Source organism: Solanum stenotomum, unplaced genomic scaffold, assembly GCF_019186545.1.
Source record: "Solanum stenotomum isolate F172 unplaced genomic scaffold, ASM1918654v1 scaffold32579, whole genome shotgun sequence".
In the NCBI taxonomy this organism is placed as follows: Eukaryota; Viridiplantae; Streptophyta; class Magnoliopsida; order Solanales; family Solanaceae; genus Solanum; species Solanum stenotomum.
Genome location: NW_026032026.1, coordinates 87,768 through 112,036, shown reverse-complemented (window position 1 = coordinate 112,036; position 24,269 = coordinate 87,768). Strand labels below are relative to the sequence as shown.

The following is a 24,269-nucleotide window of genomic DNA, read 5'->3' as shown; positions in this document are numbered from 1 at the left end:
AATTTGATATGTTATACTTATCTATATAATTATAATAAAGAATTTTTTATTAGGTACTAAAGTAGTTAAAAAAATAAATAAAACAATTAAGTTTAGTAAAAATTGATATGAGTTGAGTCTTGACCCATTATATAATTTAGGTATAATACATAAACATAACCATTAACTTGACTTTAATGAATAATTATGTCTTTCATATTCGAGTATGCACAAGTAGACCCTTAAATTTGTATAAAATTAAACAAATAGACACATGTGTCCCACATGACATAATACGACACCACGTAGGACACAAAATTTCATGTAGGGTGTCATATAGGACGAATGTGTTTATTTGTTCAATTTTATACAAGTTTAAGTGTCTACTTGTTCACGCCCAAAGTTAAAGATCATGGTAGTCAGCTGACGTCAAGTTAAGAGTCATGTTTATGTATTATGCCTATAATTTATTACGTGACTCATTTTGATCAAACTCCTTTTGACCTAAATAAATTTGAGTTTGATTGAATTTTAACCCGATTATTATCTAACTCATTATGATCCGCCCAATGATGTTTAAATTTTAATTTTAATTTTTTATGGTACTTTCGAGAAGACTGGGGATAAATTGCACCGACTCCTTGTACAGGGGATGATGAGCATCACTGAACAGTTCGAATCTCACACGGCTCATTCGCACAAATGTCCAAAAATACATATATTGTCAGAGATACTTTATAATGTGAAAAGATAGATTTGCCTTGGATATTGACAAATTATAGATAGTGAAAAATTGAAATGTGAAGTTACGTCTTTTAATTTTTAAAACTTTTAGGGACCCAAACTTTTATGTAAAACTGTTTCCGTTTCTATTTACTTGTTTATTTTTTACTTCACATACTTATTAAGAAAATAATATTAATTAACATTGTGAGTTTATTATTTTATTTCTAGTAATTGACAGAATTTTAAAATTAATTTATGATTAAATAGAATGGGGTATAATAGGTAAAAAATACTCTCTTCTCTTGATTTGTTAAAAATTACGAGTAAAAAGTCAAAATTAGACAAATAAAAAGGGATAAAAGGAGTATGTATAGCAAGAGTATAGACACAAAATATACATTATCTCTTAATTTTCTAAACTAAACAAGTATTGTTTGACATCTATTTTTATTATAGTGGACAACTATTATTGAACGGAGGAAATAATAAATTTATTTTCGGAATCTATGAAGTTTTGTCTTCTAATTTTTAAAATTTGAAACTTTTAGGTACCCAAACTTTTATGTAATATAATTTTTAAAGGAAATATCTTGCAAATTAGATACTTGTATAATATTTTCTATACAAATTAGGTCATAACTAGAAATATTTTTGACTTATAATTTAATTAAATGAGAAGCAAAAGCAATTCTTTTCTTTCTGTCTTTGAATGGATTGTTTGAACATATAATCACTAATTTCTTTTGTTGAGATCCATAAAGATGAATTCTTTTGGTGGGAGGAAACGATAAAAAAACAAGTATAACGACAATACCAATGGTACGATACGAGCAAGAAACATAATCTTATAGTCATAATAAAAATTTTAATACATAATTTTTTTGCTAGTAATTATATAGAAAACATTTTTATAATGTATTACGATTTATACTTTCCGTTTGTAATTGACCAAGATAAATAATGTGCATTTAAATACCCAACCCAATCGTAGAGATCAAAACACTGTGGATTAAAAGACTAGAATAATTAAAATAATTGGTCAACAAGACAAACTTATTTAATAAATTTCAGTCTCATTTAAAACATAATTTAAAGATCTGGAGATCAAAGATCATGACTCTATGGTACATGAGGATCTTAGAGCAACATGTTACCTAGAAAGAAAAACATTTTGAAAAGATCTCTAGCAATCAAAGAAAACATTATAAAATTAGTTTGAATAAGAAAGAGATTAAGAAGAGTGTATATGCAACATAATTAGGTTATCAACCTACTTCCTGAATTACTTTCATAAAATTTATCATATATGTTTGGAGTTCAATTATATGTATAATCTCCCAAACTTTGAAAGAGACTTTTACAATTTTAAAAGGACTAAGAAACAAATATTAAGCTCACAAGTAAGCTCAGTTAGACATCATATAAACAAGGCCAAACACATAAATTTGTCCTTGAATTTCATTTTGACACTTCAACTCAACCTTGTTTCATTTTAACCCTTCAACTCCACTTTTTATGTTTCATTTTGGCACTTAAGTAACGTGGCAGAGTGTGTGCATCACACTTTCTCCAAGAGAGTGAAAGAAAAAAAAAGTACTCCTATTTTAAAAAAATAATAATAAAAGATTACCATTCAACTCTATTTTTTATGTACCATTTAACACAAAATACTAATTTTATGATTTCTTTATTTTTATATATGTTATTCAACTGCAATTTTGCATTTTAAAAATCGGCATTCATCTGTTAGTTATTGTAAAAAATTAAAATTGATGGATGATCATTGATTATTTTTTAAAAAAAGTAACAATTTCTTTTTAAGAGTTTCCATATATTTTTGCGTGAAAAATAACCGTCGAAAGTGCGTTGATTTTCTTTCTTAAGAAAATCAATGACAATCCAACGAAGTCTATCGAGTTTCAACATTTTTTTGTAGTGTTATTAATTAGCAATGAACATGAGTTTTTTTACTCGTATTTAGTTGAATGAAAAATTAGAAAGCTAGTAGTTGAATTAGTCCAAATAAACTAGATATGATAAAAAAAAAATTAGTGGTGTTATTTAATTTAATTAATTGTTTAAAAAGAAAAATCAACACACTTTCGTTGATTATTTTCTCACACAATAATGTACATAAACTCTAAAAAAAAAATTAAAAAATGATGTTCATCCATTTTATTTTATTTTTAAAAGGGATATGACGTTGATTTTTAAAATGAAAAAGTGAAAATGAAGAACATAAATAAAAATGAAGAAATCATAAATTTAGTATTTTGTGTTTAATGATACTATATAAAATAAAGTTGAAGGATTAAAATGGAACAAAGCTAAGTTAGCATGACAAAATGAAAAATGGGAGCAAGTTAGAGGAGTTGTGTATGTGTTTTTAATTGGTTTTGGCTCAAGACATCTACAACCCCTTAAAGTTGTCCACATAATTCACTTTGACACCTCTACTAGGACTCGTACCTATTGAACACCTAAATTATTCAAAACTTGAGCGCATGAATGGAATTTTTTTTTTAATTTTTAAAAATAAATTAGTGCTTATTTTATTGACACTTGACATGTATTAATTAAATAACTAAAACTCATTTAATTAAACATTTATCTCTTTATTTATAAAAGAAAATTACCCCATACCCATGTACAAGTCCTCTTCTTCTTCTTCAACCCACCATTTTAAAGACTTCAAATTCTTTGCCTTTTGTTTTGTTCTTATTCTTTTTTTTTCATTTTTCGTTATAAACAAACTAATTGAATTTGCAAGAAGAAGGAAAATAATCGGACCATTGGAGTTAAAAAGTTAGCCGACATTCATGCATCTCTATTTTCAATAACTCCGATCAAGCAACATCACCATTCATTAAACTTATTAAAAATGGTATGAATAAATTGATATTCTTTTGATTTCTCTTCATCGTCGATTTTGAAATAATTTATCGACATCGATTATTTTCACAAAAATTTCAATAATCACAGGAAGAATAGAATACAATGAGTGACAGGGGAAGAAAAAAAAGGCAAAAGATTAGGTAGGTGTATTAGGGCTGGGTGGGAGATATTTTCTTTTTTGTTATTGTTAAGGAATCATGGTGGAGTGACAGGGAAGAAGATGAAGAAGAAAGATCAATGGGTGGGTCAAGTGGGGGGAGAAATTTTCTTTTTTATTCTTTTTTCAATTTAATTTTTCTAGATTATTAAAGGCTGAAAATATTTTTCATTTTTCAAATTAAAAATTTGGAGCCATGTGCCACGTGTCGTAATTCTATTCGTGATTTTTTAAAGAAAATGTATGTGAATTACACGCACAATATTTGTAAAGCTAGTTGTCAATTTATGTTCAATAGATAAATATTCTTTAATATTAAAGTATCTAATAGGTAAGAGTCCTAGTTGAGGTGTCTAAATGAATTATGCGGACAACTTTAAGGGGCCGTGGATGACTTAAGCCAATTGGTTTTTGTGTCATGTCATGGCATGTGAAGACACACATCCTACTTTATTGATTTTTTGGAAAGGAGTGTCAAAATGGAACATAAAAATCGGAGTTGAAGGGTTAAAATTGAACAAGGTTGAGTTGGAGTGCCAAAATGAAATTTAGGGACAAATTTAAGGGTCTACATATGTGTTTGGCCCATAAACAAAGTTCGAGATTTCTCTATTCATTCTTTGCACCCCTTCGGCATCATATAAATAAAGTACAAAATTTCTATATTCAACCTTTACATCCAACACTGTGTAGACATTGAAATTTTGTGGGATTCCACAAGACGTGTTCAATTCGAATTGGGACTCTAGAAGATGTGTTCAGTTTCCATTAGAATTCTTGGAGGCTACTCAATCCTAAACCCTAGTTTATGCCTATATAAATGGTACTAAATTCTCTTAAAAGGCATCTCGAAAATTCCATAAAGAGATCAAAATCTCAAATATTCCACAAAAGTCATGAAATATTCATATAGAGGTCAAATCTAAATCATCCTAGTTCGAGAAATACGCCACCAACGGCCTCTAATCATGGATAAATATTATGAGAGTAGAATCAAGGATAAATATTAGGAGAGTAGAATCAAGGGAGGAACAAAATTGTACCCGTAATCTTTATCAATAAAGTTATGTTTCTTCTTATTTTATTGTGTTTGCAATTTATTTTCTGTCACTTTAAAATTTGTTGCAAACAAATTGGCACGCCCAGTGGGACCAAATCTACCCTTCATCTTTTCTCTCATAAATCAAATTTGAAAATTTGAAGCTACAAAGGTGGAAGAATGATTACTTCAAGCCTCGTCTTTGAGGTTCATCAAGTCTATATTCTGACAAGCATTGAAACGGAGGGCATTTGTAGACATTGAAATTTTGTGGGACTCTACAAAACGTGTTCAATTCGAATTGGGACTCTAGAAGATGTGTTCAGTTTCAATTATAATTCTTGGATGCTACCCAATCATAAACCCTACTTTATGCCTATATAAATGATACTAATTTCTCTTAAAATGCATCTCGAAAATTTCATAAAAAGATCAAAATATCGAATATTCCACAAAAGGTATGGAATATTCATAGAGGTCAAATCTAAATCATCTTAGTTCAAGAAATACGCCATCAACAACCCTCGAATCATGGATAAATCTTAAGAGAGTAGAATAAAGGGAGAAACATAATTGTACCCACAATCTTTATCAATAAAGTTATGTTTATTGTGATTACAATTTATTTTCTGTTACTTTAAAATTTGTTGTGTTCTAGAATCATGGATAAATCTTAGGAGAGTAGAATCAAGAGTGAAGCTGTTATGATCTCAATCCTAGCTTATAAAATGTTGTTGTCAAGATTCGAACTAGGGAAAGAGTATAAGCCATTAATAGTCAAATTAAGAGATTGAAGAGTCAAGATTCAATTCATTTAAATAAAGCTGAAGGGACGAGATTGTGCCACATGGACATATGGTTATATATACACATCATAGAGGAAAGAGAGGGCTAACTGAAATCTGGTAATTTTCAATTCTCTTCTCATGCTCTCTTCTTCCTCTCAAGTTCTTTTCTCTTCTCATCTAAATATGATCTTCTTCGTCTTCTGTAGATCACGTCTCAAATATGGAGCTCACTATAAATAGTTTTTTTTTCTAGCTAGAATTTCCTTGTTCAATTGAGTATCATTTCTCTGTTTTTGATAAATCACAGAAAATTCCCAAAAAGGGTGTTGAGTTGATTGCTAATTTTTACATTTGAATTTTGATCTCGATTGAGATCATAACAACTGGTATCAGAGCATCGATTGTGCGACCTGTGGGTAAGAAATGATAGAAGAAACTCGCTGGAAGGTAATTGAGGACAAGCTCACTCGTCATGAAGAAATTCTGACAGATCTACTAAGTTCTCAACAAGAGGCACGCAATACACAAGTCGAAATTCAAGGCACGTTGGAGTTCATTCTAGACAAGCTGGGTACATTAGAAAAAGCTCCTACTGGTCCAAACATTGGAGGAGGGTTACTTCCAAGTCCAGCTCAAGATAATAGAAATCGGCCCCAACAATCTCTTATCCTGCCACCGAAATGGGATTTGCCCTCTTTTGAAAGTGAAGAACCTAAGGTATGGATCCAAAAATGCGAGAAATACTTTGATCAATATAAAATACTTGACGAATAGAAGGTGAAATCTGCTGTTTTTTTATTGAATGGATTGGCTGAGGTATGGTATCAGTAGTTGGTGTTGAGTAGAGGGCTAGTGACTTAGATCGAGTTCAAGGAGGAACTGATCAGTTGTTTAGGTGACATACTGGTGGAAAATGTGGTTGGGAATTTAATAAATTGAGCCAAGTGGGTTCTGTTGATGAATTCCTTGGGAGATTTAAGGACATTAAGGCTCAAATGCTCATTCGAAATCCTGCACTAAATGAAGCTCACTTTCTATCTAGCTTTATAGGAGCATTGAAAGAGGAAATCAGGTTTGCTATCAAGCTGTTTAAACCTACTACATTGAAGATAGTGATTGAAAAGGCTAAGATGCAGGAGCTAGCTATTGAAGCTGCTTAAAAGAGGAACAAGACAAGTACCGAATCTGCTCAGCCTATGACTAATACAATTGTTAACATAGGGCCTACTAACACCGCTGTGAAGAATACTACATTCCGACTCAGCCCGGAGGTGTATGAGTATAGAAAAACCAATCATTTGTGCTTCAGGTGTGGAGAAAAGTATGGACTTGGTCATGTATGCAAAATGAGGCAACTAAATTGTTTGATAGGGGAAATAGAGGCTGAAATTGACTTGAATGAAATAAACACTTCCCAGGAAGAAGATGAACCACCTGATGTGATGTTAAAAGGAGTAATAGAACAAGATATTCAACAAGTTGTGTGCCTGAATACTTTAACAAGTCATAATCAAAGTGAAAAAACTATTTTAGTGGGGAGTACTGTGAAGAAAATGCAGCTATCTATATTGATTGATTCAGGTAATACTCATAGCTTTATAGATGAGCATATCTTCCAAGCTACAGGGCATCAATTCAGCCATTGCCCTCCTGTGAGAGTGACTGTGGCTGATGGTAACTATGTGATGTGCACTTCCCATTGCAAAGGTTTTTTTGTGGAAAATGCAAGGGCGGACATTTATGGAAGACCTACTCATCATTCCCTTAGGAGGTTGTGATTTGGTACTTGGTAATGACTGGATGAAAAGGCATAACCCCACTACGTTTGATCATGAAAAAAGATGTGTCATTATTGGAAGGAAGCCTAACAAACTAGTTTTTCCAGCTCTAGTAGAAGGCAGTTTAAAGATGCTCAATAGTGGTTCCATGAGTCAGATCTTGGAGAAAGGACATGCTCTTATTGCTCACTTGTTCATGATGAACATGATGTCGAATGCGAGTGAAGATCCTCTTGATGCTGCAGTACACGAGGTGATAGATTAGTATGCCGAGGTATTTGCTGAACCTAAGTCCCTACTACTTATAAGATCATTAGGTCATGCTATTCCTCTAAAGCCTGGGGCCATGCCAGTTAGTTTGAGACCCTATAGATACAATTACAACCAGAAAGTCGAGTTAGAGAAACAAGTAAAGGAGATGCTTACCAATGAAGTGATTCAATATAGTCAATCTCCCTTCTCTTCACCAGCCTTATTAGTCAAGAAGAAAGACGGTACTTGGAGATTTTGTGTTGATTATAGGGGCCTTAATGACATCACCATTAAGAATAAGTACCCCATCCCTATAGTGGATGATCTCTTAGATGAGTTGTGTGGTGTAGTAATTTTCTCCAAGGTTGATCTCAGGGCAGGCTACCATCAGATAAGAATGAAAAGAGAGGATATGTTCAAGACTGCTTTCAGGACTCATGCAGGACATTATAAATTTAAGTTGATGCCTGTTGGTCTCACTAATGCTCTAGCTACCTTCCAAGGTCTTATGAATCAGGTTTTCCAACCTTTCTTACGAAAATTTGTCTTAGTGTTTTTTGATGATATACTTGTGTATAGTCTAACAGTAAATGATCATGTGCAAGACTTGAAAGTTGTATTTGAGATTCTCAAACGACATTCACTCTATGCTAAGAGAACGAAATGTTCATTTGGCCAACCACAAGTGGAGTACTTGGGGCATGTTATTACCAGGAAAGGTGCAACTACTGATCCTAAAAAAATTAGAGCAATGGTCGAGTGGCCTAGACCAAAAACACTCAAAGCACTTAGAGGATTCCTTGGTCTTACTAGCTACTACAGAAAGTATGTTATTAATTATGGTACTATCAGTAGGCCCCTCACTGATTTGTTAAAGAAGGATGCCTTCAAATGAAATCCAGAGGCAGGTCTAGCATTTGAAGCCTTTAAGACAACTATGAGCACTACACCAGTGCTCACACTTCCTGACTATTCACAAGAGTTTGTCGTTGAGACTGATGCCAGTCATGGAGGCATTGGTGTAGTACTTATGTAGAAAGGGAGACCAATTGCTTATTTTAGTAAGGTGTTGGACCCAAGCACCGAGGCAAGTCTATTTATGAGAAGGAATATATGGCTTTGTTAAGTGTTGTGGATAAGTGGAGACACTATCTCCAGTTCAAGCACTTCGTGGTGCGGACCAACCATCATAGCTTAAAGTATCTACTGGAACAAAAGGTAACCTCCGCTATTCAGCAGAAGGGTTTGACCAAGTTGTTGGGACTTGATTATGAGGTTCAATATAAGAGAGGTGCTGAAAATAAAGTTGTTGATGCCTTGTCTAGGCAACAAGAAAGGTTAGATTCCTTGGATGATCAAGATACTGGGAATTTAATGGTTATAAACAGTTGCACTCCAACTTGGGTACGAGAGATTATCAGGAGCTATGTAGATGATGCTCATGTTCGGGACATTCTTACACTACTTGCAGTAGGATCTCATGGAACTCTCAGACAACAACTCATTTCTTTTCTCCACGACACTCCCATTGGTGGTTATTCTAGTCAGTTAGGTACACTGAAAAGGCTGTCGCAACTCTTCTATTGGCCAAAGATGAAACTTATGGTTAATGATTATGTGTCCAGTTGTGATGTATGCCACATGAATAAAGACGATAATACGGCTTATCCGGGATTATTGCAACCCTTACCTGTTCTAAATCAAGCATGGTGCCATATCAACATGGACTTTGTGGAAGGTTTTCCTAAGTTTAAGTCTAAAGATGTCATATTAGTGGTGGTTGGCAGATTCACTAAGTATGCCCATTTCATAGATCTATCGCACCCATATACTGCCGCCACTATTGGTTTCGTCTTTTGGAAGAGGATACATAGCCTACATGGCACTCCAAAGTCTATTGTGACTGATAGGGACAAGGTGTTTCTGAGCAACTTTTGGCGAGCTTTATTCAACTTACTGGGAAACTCAACTCAATTGTAGCTCTCTCTGCCTATCACCCTCAAAGTGATGGCCAAATAGAAAGGGTTAATAGGTGCTTGGAAAACTACTTAAGATGCATGGTGGCAAGCAGGCCTAACCAGTGGAAACAATGGCTATCTGCAGTTGAATGGTGGTATAATACTAATTTTCATACAGGGTTGAAATGTACTCCTTTTGAAGCTCTTTATGGGTATACACCCCTTAGCTATATATCAGACTTTTATTAGAAAATGTGGTGCAAGCTGCTGAAGATGTGATCATACAGAGACAACAATTTTTACAATTACTTAAGGATAACTTACATGCAGCTCAAGCCAGGATGAAGTTCTTTGCTGATAATCGAAGGACTGATAGAGAGTTTGTACTGGGAGATTCAGTATATTTGAAGTTGCAGCCATACGGACAAACATCATTAGCACTACAGAGGAACCTTAAGCTCAATTCTAAATACTATGGTCCATATCTGGTTATTGCTAGGATCGGTAATGTAGCTTACAAACTAGCATTACCATCTGAATCTAGGGTCCACCGTGTATTCCATGTCTCGTTACTAAAAAAGAAAGTGGGAAATCGTGTAGTGGTTCAGTCGTCTCTACCTAACACTGGAGCTGATGGTCAGTTTATAGTGCAACCAGTTGGCATTTTACAAAGGCAAATCGTTAAGCAGAACAATGTTGCCACTGTAAAAATGTTGGTTCAATGGTCAAACCTTCCTCCTGAAGATGCTACATGGAAGGACTACTAACACTTACGCACCACCTTCCCTAATTTTAGTCCTGATCCTTGAGGACAAATCCTCAAGGATCATTTGAAGACGGAAGGTATGTTATGATCTCAGTCCTAGCTTATAAAATGTTGTTGTCAAGATTCGAACTAGGGAAAGAGTATAAGCCATTAATAGTCAAATTAAGAGATTGAAGAGTCAAGATTCAATTCATTTAAATAAAGCTGAAGGGACGAGATTGTGCCACATGGACATATGGTTATATATACACATCATAGAGGAAAGAGAGGGCTAACTGAAATCTGGTAATTTTCAATTCTCTTCTCATGCTCTCTTCTTCCTCTCAAGTTCTTTTCTCTTCTCATCTAAATATGATCTTCTTCGTCTTCTGTAGATCACGTCTCAAATATGGAGCTCACTATAAATAGTTTTTTTTTCTAGCTAGAATTTCCTTGTTCAATTGAGTATCATTTCTCTGTTTTTGATAAATCACAGAAAATTCCCAAAAAGGGTGTTGAGTTGATTGCTAATTTTTACATTTGAATTTTGATCTCGATTGAGATCATAACAACTGGTATCAGAGCATCGATTGTGCGACCTGTGGGTAAGAAATGATAGAAGAAACTCGCTGGAAGGTAATTGAGGACAAGCTCACTCGTCATGAAGAAATTCTGACAGATCTACTAAGTTCTCAACAAGAGGCACGCAATACACAAGTCGAAATTCAAGGCACGTTGGAGTTCATTCTAGACAAGCTGGGTACATTAGAAAAAGCTCCTACTGGTCCAAACATTGGAGGAGGGTTACTTCCAAGTCCAGCTCAAGATAATAGAAATCGGCCCCAACAATCTCTTATCCTGCCACCGAAATGGGATTTGCCCTCTTTTGAAAGTGAAGAACCTAAGGTATGGATCCAAAAATGCGAGAAATACTTTGATCAATATAAAATACTTGACGAATAGAAGGTGAAATCTGCTGTTTTTTTNTTTTTGCTTACTGAAGCTCCAGGTTATGTTTAGTTGATTTTAGAAGCTCACAGTTTGTATATATACCTCTTGCAGAGACTGGTAGTAATGGGGAAGAAAAAGCAGAAGATTGTGCTACCGCCTGATCTTCCACCGGAAGTTCCTGATGAAGCAGTCGAAGTATCAGATGAAGACGTGCTTTTTGTAAGCGAAAATCGAGAATATACTGGATTCTTGTCGAATTTGGATACGAAGTCAATTAATAAGTAAGCAATTATTGGCATGTATATGTGTTTATTCTCACTTTATGTTGTTGGAGCTAATGCACATAGAGATATGGTTTTTTTTAAAAAAATTTAATCTTGCAACCCTGGGCATGGTTTTGTGTATTACAAAGGTTTCGACTTTATTTTTGTGGATTGATGCATAGATACCTAAACTTTTTCATTTTGATTTGGTAAGTTGGATGATATGAATGTGGTATAAATGTGTCTGTTTTGCTTGAAAAATGTTCACTCAAAAGTCTACATATCTGAAAACTAGAAAAGACAGCTCTTGCAAAGGGGAATATACTGTTTAATTGATTTGTGAGAGATTAATGTTTGAAATTATATCTGGTATATAGTTATTGTTTTTTCCCATTAGTTCTCTTATGATCAGTTGATCAACCTGATAAAAAAATATGACCAGTTGATCAAATATTGAATTTTTAATAAAGAAGAAGAAAATTCATGGAAGAACGATTTTTTAAATGCCTAGAAGTGAAGCAAAAATCGATGTTAGCTCTATGTAGGAAGGGAGTTGGAAGAAAGGAGGCAGAGGAGGATTGATGACAAAGTATTCCAGCATGCATATGGTGGACAGTTTGGAAGGAGAGAAACTTAAGACATTTTGAAGATAGAAGAAATTCCATTTAGAAAATCAAGATGAATAGCTTCAGCCTTTTCTATTTTTGGTATAAGCAGGTTTTAATGGGGGATATAGGAGATTTAGTAGATTTCATAGGCAAAGTGTAAGAAAATAGATGTACAAATGAACGCTCATACTCCTTTTTTGTAATTGTAAATCCTCTCCCTCAGCATTTGTTTTGTTGCTGAGTTTTCTGTGAATACGAGTTACCTTTATCTCAAAAAATTGTAGGATACCTACATATTGTATAACTTGTGCTTCATTTGACACTTCCACATGTTAATGTACTATATGGAGTATGCTAGAGCTTTATCTAAGTGGCCAGTGTCTTTTCCCTCTGTATTGCTGTTATCCTTGCCTTCATGCTCATCTCTTACTGAAAAATTCTACTCAGTGACGTGTTGAGAGTATTTTCCAAGACTCAATAGGTAAAAGGTCAAACTTCTGGCATCGAAGGTACTATGTTGGTGATCTCTGCCAAAATCTTCTCATCATTAAAAAAGATTTACTTGATGATCCAACTGTGTGTTTTACATTTCCCCCAAATAAATGGGAGGCCAATAAACTCCTCTCTCATGATCAGAAGTGCCAAACTTAAGATTGATATTTGACCTAAAATTATCGAAGTGTAACGAACATTGCTGGGTCAAATAGTTAAACTTTAGTTAGAAAAGATCAAATAGGTAGAAAAGGAAGTCTAGCTCAAAGAATTTGCCTCCCATTTCAACTTTGGAATCCTTTTTTTGGTCACGGAAGTGGGTTTAATCAGGGAAACAGTTCTTCCATGTAACACATGTGTGAGCTTTGGCAGGCATAATAGCTCATTTGCAATCAATCCGTTCTCCCCCATCTGAATGAATGATTCAAACTGACAAGATTGACAGCTGAGCATATTTTTCTGCCAGATTCTATTGCGGCCTACAGTAATGATTGGTCCACAGTGAACTTGTTTTTTCCTTTTCGAAAATCTAGTTTTAAGTGGACGCGAAATCACCTTTAGCTCCCATAGTTTGGCTCTTTGTTCAGAAGCTCCAGAGCTTAATTAGTTTAATGCTTATCCTAGTTTTGTAGCTTGTCAATGGGCCCATAATTCACCAATTCGAAGAAGTTCACCATATCCTGGAATTTTCTTAAGCTCTTGTGATCTTCTCACAGTATCCTGGATTATTGAATAGTTCACCCTGGTGCCCCTGTAGTTAGGGGTCGTTTTCATTTCCCACTGGCATTTGGCCCTTTTTCAGGTTAATCTATCTGACACTGCAACTTTTATTTGTTCAATGGATTGCTATGTTTCTTAAATATTGTTAGAGTGATGTGTCCTTTTGTATTTGCTTAGCTTCTATTTTTTTCTATGTTCAACATTGGGAGTACGATTTAGTTAGAACATCTGTTTCTTTAAGTTTCTTATTTCCTATTCCCGTCTTATGCAAGTCTATTAACTTTCTAAAGTTCTATTACTGATCTTATTATTGTTATTGGAAAGGCACGTTACTCGTGTAGCCGATGTGAAAGAAGATGAGCTAGAGTCTCTGTATGAAAGGCGATTAAAGAAGAAGTCACTTGATAAAGATACAGAAAAACAGGGACTAGAGGTTGATCCTGTGGATGCTCTTCCTGTGAAGACATTAGATGGAAAACTTTATTACAGGACAGGTACTAAAAGCTCTTGTTCACTCATCATCACCCGGTATTTTACCTGCCGTAACCGTTAATTGAGTCTTATCATGTATACAGTGCCAAAGGCTACACAAAAATCTGAAAACGAAGATAAAGATGAAGCTAATACTAACAACAAAGATGCTGGTATTGATGCAAGTGTGGTGAGGCTGACTAAAGCGGAGAAGCGTGCCAAATTGAAGAAAATTAGGAAAGAGGCTAAGAAACAGGCAAAAGAGGGAACAGAAGTAGAAGATGTTGAGCAAATACCTCAAGCTGAAGTCTTGGTATGTGCATTATATATCCTAAAAGATACGCTGTTGTGCTAGAATATCTACCCTAAAGTAATTTTAAATTGTAGATGACAATGCAAAGAGGGAAAAGAGGCACTTGAACTTTTGAAAAGAGTATATATGATGAGAGTTGGGTACTACACAAGTTAATGCTGGCACCCCTAGTTGCACTGTCACTATACTGTTAATTAGTGGAATTAATACCTGGTTTCGGTGCTTCACGTTTTCCTAATTTTGGTAAAGGAGGAAATCTTAAACCACTTGGATGGGGGTGATCTTTGTAAGAGGTGTTGTAGCGTGATTTAAGCTAGGCATTTCTGTGTCAGACTATTCTAGAAAATAATACTCCCTCAGACCCAAAAATCAGGATGACAAACCTGTCTTTAGCTGTCCCAAACAAACTTTCCTCTTTTTTCGTCAATACTCTTTCAATATATAGTATGTACGAAGTTTTGTGAGCTTATTTTTATATTCTTCCTCCAACAAAATAATCACTGTTATTAAAAGCCATCAGCCATCAGCCATCGTTAAATAACGGAGCAATGCAAAGTGAGAGATTATTGCCTTATGGAAGAAACTATGAATTTAGATGGTGAGGTGTAAAGTGAACCTACAAGAAGCGGTTGATTTTCTGAATCGAATTTCAATGGATAAAAAAAGACAAATAATAAAAAAGAACAGGAAAAATAGGGCTTTTTTATATTAAGTATACTTGGGACTTCTCTTATATACACTTTAGTGTCCTCTTTGCTGCTGTCTTCTTCTTCTTCTTGAGCTTGTAGCACCTTCTCTTCTACTACCTTTGTTTTTCTGCTCCTTGTGAATCACATCTTTTTTTGATAACCGTGGTGTCCCAGCCAGCTTCTGAATCATTTCCTTCTTCTTATTTCTCTCTTCAACTCCCTTAGTTCAATTACTTAAACAAAAATTTAAAACTAAATGCCAATAATTCTCTTCTGTATTTGATTAATTGGAAAGTAGCTTTGCAATTCAATTTATAATTCAGTGGCGTTGTTGAAGTATATTTTAGTGATGTTTACTTCGAATTCTAGGATTTATATTGTCATTACCGTATGCTGGTTGCAGAAATTTTTATTAACTATGGTAAAAAAGGACACTTAAATTTGGATACAAGTATATTGATTTATACTTCCTTGGTGTTAGGACGAGGTGAGAAATGATATGACAGCAGAAGAGGCCAATCAAAAAAAGAAGTTTAGACTAGCTGAGCTGGGAACTGCACTGCTTACTGATCCTGAATCAAACATCAAATCTCTCAAGGAGATGCTGGAGATTTCTAAAGATGGTGATCGTGATATAGCGGTACTTGCCCTTCAGTCTTTGTTGGCTGTTTTCAGAGATATCATTCCTGGGTGAGAAGCTTGCAAGAGTTCATGGGCTGCTTCTAGTTTACTTGTCGTAGTTTTTTGTTCTTTTGTCAACTTTACTATGTAAACAATTAACTCTTCTTATGTCCTTTCAATATGTGCTCCAGGTATCGCATCCGTCTGCCAACTGAAAAGGAGCAGGATATGAAAGTATCAAAGGCTGTTAAGAAAATGCGGTTCTATGAATCTACCCTCTTATCTGCATATAAGGTTGATTTATGGATCAAAATCTCATATATTAATTGATTGACATCTGAATTCATATTATAGCTGCTAGTGCATATTGTTAATAACATGCTTTACCACTTTGTTGTGTTACAATTCTTTGTTTGAAAGTTATTGTGCCACCTTTTTAGTGCACTGTGTTAACAGACTTTTGACCTTTTGTCTTGTGGATGGAAAAATATGAATTCAGACCATAGAAATTGTACTTCGTTTGGAATAAGAAGTATGAAACACAGGAATATATATTCTTCGAGCTGTTCTTGTTTCTGGTATTACATGATAGCATCTTGAGGTACTTAATGCAGACGAGAGTGCTAGGGCTGCTGTAATAATTAATGTATTCCTCCAGATGTTAGGTTGAGTTATTGAATTCTCATTACATTGCAGCTATTTTACATATTTCTACCTGTTATTATGTATGAATAAACACCAGACAGACTTTTTTTTATCCAGGGCATTATATGAATTATCTTAGCTGTGGGATATTAAATTCAAAGTATTAAAGTAAATTCATCACCTGAGAATGAGTAAATAAATTTGACGAGTGTAAGGGCTAGCTAGACTCCTACTATGTTAAGCATGCTCACATACTGAAGTAACTTCTATGAAATGAATAGAAGTAAAAGTAAGAATTTGTCTTTGAAAGGTGGTCAATCAAATGGGTACAATCTAAGTTATTATGTATCAGGATGACTGTACGTTTTATCAAATAACTTCTTGATATATCTCGTATCAGCAAGGTAAGTTGCTGAGATGAAGAAAATTTGAAATTTAAAGTTACATAGAATATGATTTTCCTATTTCAAAATTGTCTTAGAGACTTTTTTGACAATAAAAATGGTCTTAAGAGACTTAACTTGCATCCTTAGAAATGTTATGTATTCGGATTGCAGATTCAAATATAAATCTAGTCTTGTCACAAAATAATATAATTCTAGTCTTAGAGACTTAACTTGCATCCTTAGATAATTTTGCTCATTACTCCTTTTCCTATTTGGGTATTAACAGGCGTATATACAGAAGCTGCTAGCTGTTGAAAAGCAGGCTGTATACAAACGTGTCGCAGTTCGCTGCATCTGTATATTACTCGAGGCAGTTCCACACTTCAATTTTCGAGAGAATTTGTTAGGTGCTGTCATAAGGAACATAAGCTCTGAGGATGACATATCGAGGTAAATTATGCCTACTGCTCCTCTTTCGTTTCCTTCCATTTTGTATCTTTTACCCTCCATGAATCCTTCATTGGGTTGCCCTATGATCCTGTTCTGGTGTTGAAAATCTTCAGTTCTCACGACTAGTCGTATACAAATTTTCTTCATTTCGAGTTGCTTTGGCATTATAGAGGATGCAAGACAAGCGTTATTTGGTTTCTGTTCTGACTTGGTTGCAGAAAATTAAGCTTTAAAATAAATCTACAATTACAAGCACATATTCCATGGAAGGACTGGTATTGAAGTCCTTAATTGTGAAGCTGAATTAATATTTAACTTTTTAAGTGCAATGAGGTTATAGAGAGTAAACCTGATAATGAGGTCTCTATTTGGTTAGTTGGATGACTGAGAGACCCCATAAAATTGCAATGCATTCTTTTTTGATAACCTAGAGGGCTAGTAACCCATGGTTTGAAACTCTGTGGGTAATGAGCCTGCCCCTAATCCCTATACCCTTCTCCACTTAAATACAAGGCTTTTGTGTAGGGAAGATCCCAAACTTGTAACATGTGTCTAACACACACATAATACACTGCACTCTTACTGCTAGACCAGGGCTTTGGGGGCAAATATTGCAATCACTTCTTTGTAGAGGCAATATTTAAACTATTTATTGGAATGTTTGAGGGTTTGGAGTGATAGAAAATTTGAAAGGGGTTTCTCTAAAAAAATTTGAGGATTTAAAAGGGCTTCTCATTAGTTAATCAATCCAACACCTTTGTTTACTTTAATGCTTTACATTCATCCAATATATTATGTCTAATCTATTTTCCCCTTTTTGTTGATGTAATTCGATTAGGCGTATATATTAGGGAATAGTTGAGACTTATACTTAACTTTTAACTTATGAAGCCGAGCCTTTAATTTTGTTATATTGAATCCCTAGCCACTTTTTGCTAATATTAACTTTTAAAAGCTTTGATAGTGGAAGAAGAAGTTTTTGTTTTAAAGGGGTGAGCTTAGTTTTAGTGACAAACTATCCTCCCCAGACCACATGTGGGATTACCCTGGGTTTGTTGTGGTTATTGCTTCTTGTCTTGTCCAAAAGTTGAATGCTAATATGTCATTTCAGGATCTACTAAATTGCTTCTAATGGCGAAGCTTGAAAATTTATTGTACAGAGTTCGTGCACTTTATAGTTATTGAGATATGTTGCATTGTTTTGTAGATTAGTCCTCTCTCTCCATAGATGCATGCTGATTGTGAAACAGAATATTCAAATAATATACTTGTGCCTCCAGGTTATGCTGTTTTTTGAAGTAGCAACTATGTTCTCTCAAGTTAATCTATCTACTGCTTGTTGACAGGAAACTTTGCTGTGCTACTGTTAAGTCACTGTTCACCAATGAGGGGAAGCATGGTGGTGAGGTAACGGTGGAGGCTGTTCAAATGATTGCAGATCTTGTTAAAGCTTCTGATTGTCAACTACATCCTGATTCCATTGAGGTCTGTAATTTTAATACCGACGCTTTGGTTTTAGGATATTTTTTCTTAGATTGTTTATGATGACATATTGAACTTAAATATGATGTGAATTTGAAGCATATATCCTGGGTATTGGGAAAAAGGTGAATATTCCAATGTTAAATGTGATGGCAGTGTCAAATAATTGATGAAGAAGATGGTGATCTTTTAAAATGTTGCTAGTCGACATATGAATTAATACTCTCAACAACATTTATTCAAGTACAGGATCTACCTGGGAATTCTAACTTAATTTTTGTTGAATCTCAACCTATTAGAAATAGTTTTTGATTTAGCAGTGGGAGAATGATTGTCCTCCTAACATGATTTTGTCATGCTCAGGTGTTCATGTCTCTGACATTTGATGATGACCTTGGAAGGCGCGAAGCTCAAGATGCTAAGAATAAATTTAAAAGCAAAAATGCTAAAAGAAAGGACCTTAAGGAGCAGAAAGAATCAGCTGCCAACGAGAAAAAGAGAACACGGAAAGAGATGATGTCAAAGACACGAGAAGAGGTATTCTTTTGCCAACATGATCTGTGACTGGACTTGTTAAGTGTAAGCTCATTTGCGCATCTCATGTTTTTACAGGTCACTACAGAATTGAAGGCTGCTTCATTAGCTACAGATGTTATTGAAAGGAGAAGGATGCAGACTGATGTATTATCAGCTATCTTTGAGACATACTTTCGTGTCCTAAAGCATGCCATAAAGCCTAGGTATGTTTTTCTTGCTGAGATGTAATGGAGCATGTCAATCAATGAATTCAATTATCATGAACACACTAGGTTTGAACTTGAACCACATCATAGAACTAGTTCCTCAGTGAGGAAAGAAAAATACTGCGCTTCCATTTTTTGGGCTACCTGTCGTTTATTATTAATTTGCTGAAATTGTATTGATTTAATGAGAAATCCTGTCATACAAATGTATAGGGAAGTAGAGAGTCTCACACAAAAACATGATCCTTTGCAGAAAGCTTTCTAGCTTTTATAGAGAAAGGAAAATCCTACGTAGGAGAAAAGAATACATGATTGTCAAGCCAGTCAGTCATTTCCTTTCTCTTTGCAAAACTATAATTAGCCATCACTATAAAAGAAGAGGTATATGAATCAAATTTGCAGTTGAGATCAATTTATGAAACTAGAAGAAGATATCTGAGGAAGACGAATAGGAGAATGAAGACCACCTTTCATTTCCTTTCTTATTTAATTGATTTTCTCATAAAGAATTTAAAGAAGACATATAATTTTTTGGATGATTCAGTGCCCAACTCTTTGGATTTTATACCAATCCACTATGTTTTTTGTTTGATTCTTTCTCAGAAAGTAACTTCACTGTGATTGTTTCTCAGATCAGAAGCAGGTTCCTCATCTCAGCCAGCTGGAAGTTATCCACTTCTTACTCCTTGTCTTAATGGAATTGGGAAATTTTGCCAGCTTATTGACTTAGATTTCATGTCTGATCTCATGAATTATCTGAGAAAGCTTGCCAGAAGTGGCAATAGCTCTGATGGCTCTTCCAAGGATGTTTCAGCATGTCTGACAGTATCTGAAAAGCTCCAGTGTTGCATTGTCGCTTTCAGAGTGATGAGAAACAATTTGGACGCACTGAATGTTGATCTTCAGGATTTTTTTGTCCAACTTTACAATCTGTTAATTGAGTACAGGCCAGGAAGGTAGTTCTCCATCTATCAAATCACTATGTTTCAATTATTTGGCATTGGTAGTCTTAACTTTCCACCCTATTTTTTTCCACATCAGCCTTTTAAGGAGGAGGAAAGATTTGTACATTTCAACCTCCTCTCTAAGTACCAGAGTTGGATATTTATTCAATTAGTATGAGGTTACATCATCTATGCCTAGAGTAACACGGTTAGCCATCTTCTTTGTAAGCAGGGATAAAGGTGAGATCTTAGCTGAAGCTTTGAAGATAATGCTTTGTGATGATCGACAACATGACATGCAAAGGGCTGCAGCTTTTATAAAACGTTTAGCTACATTCTCTTTATGCTCTGGGCCTGCAGAGTCCTTGGCTGGTAACGACATATTTTTTTAGTCATCACTAGACTGCTATTTGTTCTTAATCAAGATTATATATGTTATGATTTAGGGTTCTCATTTGTCAAACTATTGCAGCCTTGGTGACTTTGAAGCATCTTCTTCAGAAGAACGTCAAATGCCGGAACTTATTAGAAAATGATGCTGGAGGTGGCTCTGTTTCTGGTGCCATTGCGGTATGAACCAGTCTTCTTTCTGATTAATTATATGGCACTGATGGTGTAAAGATGTTGACTTGTTACTTACATAAGTTAGTTTTACTTTTGTATCTTTGAAGTTTGTATATGGATCATTGATGCGCATGATATTTCTGAAGAAAATAAGAGAAGTCCACCTCTTCGGCCCTTCTGTTCACGGACACCTCTAATTTTGTTCCCCAGCTTCGTTTATATACTTTCTTTTGGGTGGGGGTGGGGGGTCAGGGGAGGAAGGAACCAGAGGCATGGTAAACATAGGGCATGGATCTGTTGACACTATGGTGGCATAGAAACTTTGCAGAGCATTTATATCTAGTATATTCAGGAGTAGGCATTCCTGATGCAATGTACTTCTAGACTTTTCGTAGTACTTTCTGAAGTCGTCGTAATGTATTGAACTTCCCATCAGGGAAGCTGTGGAAATGTTCAATGACATTTGTGTTCTGTGCCATTCATGGTACCAACTATATGCTTCGTACTGAAATGACCCCCTTCTCATGAAAAAGAAATGTTTCCAATTGTGCCATTCATTTTCAGTAGATAGTTGAACCTGAAGAATGTGCTGATGCCAGTTCTTTTCTGTTGCAGAAATATCAGCCTTATGCAACTGATCCGAACCTTAGTGGTGCACTTGCTTCAGTGCTTTGGGAGCTTAACCTCTTGTCAAAGCATTACCATCCAGCTGTTTCTACAATGGCATCCAACATTTCTATGTTGGGCACTGGTGATAACCAGATTCACCTGTCGAACAAATCTCCTCAACAAGCTTTTAAGGAGTTGTCACTTGAGCAGGACTCGTTCATCGTAAAAGTTGATCTTAATGCCAAGAGGAAAAAAGGGAATGCCTCACTAAAGCATATTAGTAAGGGGGCTGACCTCGATTCCACTGTTCAAGTTGATGAAAATGATGTTAAAAGGAAACTCTCTGAGCATTATTCACTGCTGCATGACATAGCTGAAAATGAAAGACTAAGAGGGGAACTGGTTGGGACAACATTGTCTCTGAATCTATATGAACAATATAAGAAACAGAAGAAAAGAAGAACAAAGTAGACATTTGTTGTCTACAATTTTGTAGGTAGATCTACTTAACAGTTTAAAGCATTCTGTACTTATTTTGGATAGGAAAGTGCAACTTGTGATTGTTTTGTACAAACTGGGCATAATGCCCCTATTATGTTGTATGGATCTGATTATTTATTTCGATGTCCAGAGATATGTCCTTGGGCCACACTTGGTTGGAGCAAGTTTCGTTTCTTCCTTACCCGCCCCTTCTCTTCAAACTATTTTTGTATTTTCTCTTATTAATCGCGAGGTAAGTGTTGGGTATTAATTGTCCTGAGTTTCTTATCAGAAATAGAGGCTTGTTCCTTTTAACTTAATCAAGCTTTCACAATGTAGTCGTAGAAATTTTGAGAGTTTTGGTTAGGGGGAGAATTTGTGGGACACAAGTGATACGTTATCACNATGGCATCCAACATTTCTATGTTGGGCACTGGTGATAACCACCTGTCCAACAAATCTCCTCAACAAGCTTTTAAGGAGTTGTCACTTGAGCAGGACTCGTTCATTGTAAAAGTTGATCTTAATGCCAAGAGGAAAAAAGGGAATGCCTCACTAAAGCATATTAGTAAGGGGGCTGACCTCGATTCCACTGTTCAAGTTGATGAAAATGATGTTAAAAGGAAACTCTCTGAGCATTATTCACTGCTGCATGACATAGCTGAAAATGAAAGACTAAGAGGGGAACTGGTTGGGACAACATTGTCTCTGAATCTATATGAACAATATAAGAAACAGAAGAAAAGAAGAACAAAGTAGACATTTGTTGTCTACAATTTTGTAGGTAGATCTACTTAACAGTTTAAAGCATTCTGTACTTATTTTGGATAGGAAAGTGCAACTTGTGATTGTTTTGTACAAACTGGGCATAATGCCCCTATTATGTTGTATGGATCTGATTATTTATTTCGATGTCCAGAGATATGTCCTTGGGCCACACTTGGTTGGAGCAAGTTTCGTTTCTTCCTTACCCGCCCCTTCTCTTCAAACTATTTTTGTATTTTCTCTTATTAATCGCGAGGTAAGTGTTGGGTATTAATTGTCCTGAGTTTCTTATCAGAAATAGAGGCTTGTTCCTTTTAACTTAATCAAGCTTTCACAATGTAGTCGTAGAAATTTTGAGAGTTTTGGTTAGGGGGAGAATTTGTGGGACACAAGTGATACGTTATCACTTGGGTGTGAACCTCCTTGTATTACAAGTGGATTGGTTGATATTATTTTTCTCTATATTTTGTACTCTTATATTTATATAGTGAATTGCTCATCTCTATTGTGGATGTAGGTTGGTTGATCGAACCATGTTAAATCTTTGTATCTTTTGGTATATTTTTTGCTTGTCTTCTTACTCATGGTATTTCGAGGTTTGTTTTGCTAGCTTTCGCATGACACCTAATTATTTCGGTCCTTGACAATAAGAAGAGAGAAAAATGAGGGCTTACTGTCGCCATCAAGTGTTTCAAATTTCTTTCGTGTACGACTATCGAACTGTGGTTACAGAAGAAAAGGAAAAAAAAGAAAATGCACCTGAATGTTTTAAGATAGGTTCTATAGGAATTGAACGATTAATAAATGTCCGTGTTCCTTTCATTACATTATGATTTAATAAGTTCCTAGATAACAAGTCTAAAAGTTTCTCCTTAGATGAAGATCTTATGCTAATGATGAAAATAGACCGCTTTTATATCACAATTTTACACCAAGAAAAAATAAGGAATGGCCTGAAATAGCAGAAGCTTAGTTATGTAGTAGAAGATGGGTGACTGGTGGGTTTACAAAAAATATTGTTTTGATCATGCAACAACAATTTCAGAAGATTAACAAACATATAGCTGTTCAAAACATAATCATTTTACGTATTGAAGAATTTCCATAGATTATTAACAGTGATGAGCTCTCAAATTTTGTTTTTCTTTTTCCACCCGGTGTCCACATTAGGGTTCTGACTAAATTTGGATCGCATATTTGAGATTGGATTTCTCCATATCAAAGGCTCAAATTCGAGACCTCTGTTAAAAGTTAAACAATTTCATCACTACACTACAACCAGGTTAATAAAAAGGTACATAAACTGATTTCCATATTTTTGTTTGTTCCCTTTCCCTAGATTCATTATAATTTAGAGTCTTATTTACTAAATTATCATTGTTATCGGTCATCAAGTTGTAATTCCAATAAATTTAGTATAGGTACTTAATACTATATATAGGATAATATAAAAAAATCTCTTGATTCGTAAAAGATGGGTAAGTGAATAAAAAAAAATTGACTAGTAAAAAGTAATTTCATTATTTTTACTTTTTAACGATTGCGTAAATATTTACACAGTTTTAACTCCCAAATCAAATTTAAGAAACCTTTTTAGGTGCATTAACTTGACACTTTAATGGTATAATTAAAGGAACTTGAAACAAATACATGCAGAACATTAACTACCCTATGATCGATATTATTGTCGGTCCATACATATTCCCCAAAAAAATAAATAATGAAAAACTAACTCAAAAACTTTGATGTTGCAAAA

At 34.8% G+C, this 24,269-nt stretch overlaps 1 protein-coding gene across 2 annotated transcripts; it reads left to right on the top strand.

Annotated features, from left to right (window-relative positions):
• Nucleotides 1–11,351: 11,351 nt before the first annotated feature.
• Nucleotides 11,352–22,666, top strand: LOC125852131 (nucleolar complex-associated protein 3). Of its 2 annotated transcripts, XM_049531861.1 has the most exons (14): nt 11,352–11,549; nt 13,676–13,845; nt 13,927–14,135; nt 15,306–15,514; nt 15,637–15,739; nt 16,763–16,926; nt 18,273–18,411; nt 18,772–18,945; nt 19,021–19,148; nt 19,784–20,107; nt 20,328–20,467; nt 20,568–20,665; nt 21,275–21,427; nt 22,196–22,666. In XM_049531861.1, exons 1-14 carry the CDS (start codon nt 11,392–11,394, stop codon nt 22,505–22,507), a joined length of 2,481 nt encoding a protein of 826 aa, XP_049387818.1. In that variant the 5' UTR covers nt 11,352–11,391; the 3' UTR covers nt 22,508–22,666. The 2 variants fall into 2 exon arrangements, with proteins under 2 accessions (XP_049387818.1, XP_049387817.1); XM_049531860.1 differs by lacking the exon at nt 22,196–22,666 and having other exon boundaries at nt 21,275–21,898.
• The last annotated feature ends 1,603 nt before the right edge of the window (nt 22,667–24,269 follow it).

Bases quoted from the DNA above. Each gene is read 5' to 3' on its own strand.
- LOC125852131 (XM_049531861.1), top strand. From the start codon at position 11,392: ATGGGGAAGAAAAAGCAGAAGATTGTGCTACCGCCTGATCTTCCACCG. The intron at 13,846-13,926 runs GTACTAAAAGCT...TCATGTATACAG, and splicing joins AAAACTTTATTACAGGACAG to TGCCAAAGGCTACACAAAAA. The intron at 20,108-20,327 runs GTAGTTCTCCAT...CTTTGTAAGCAG, and splicing joins ATTGAGTACAGGCCAGGAAG to GGATAAAGGTGAGATCTTAG.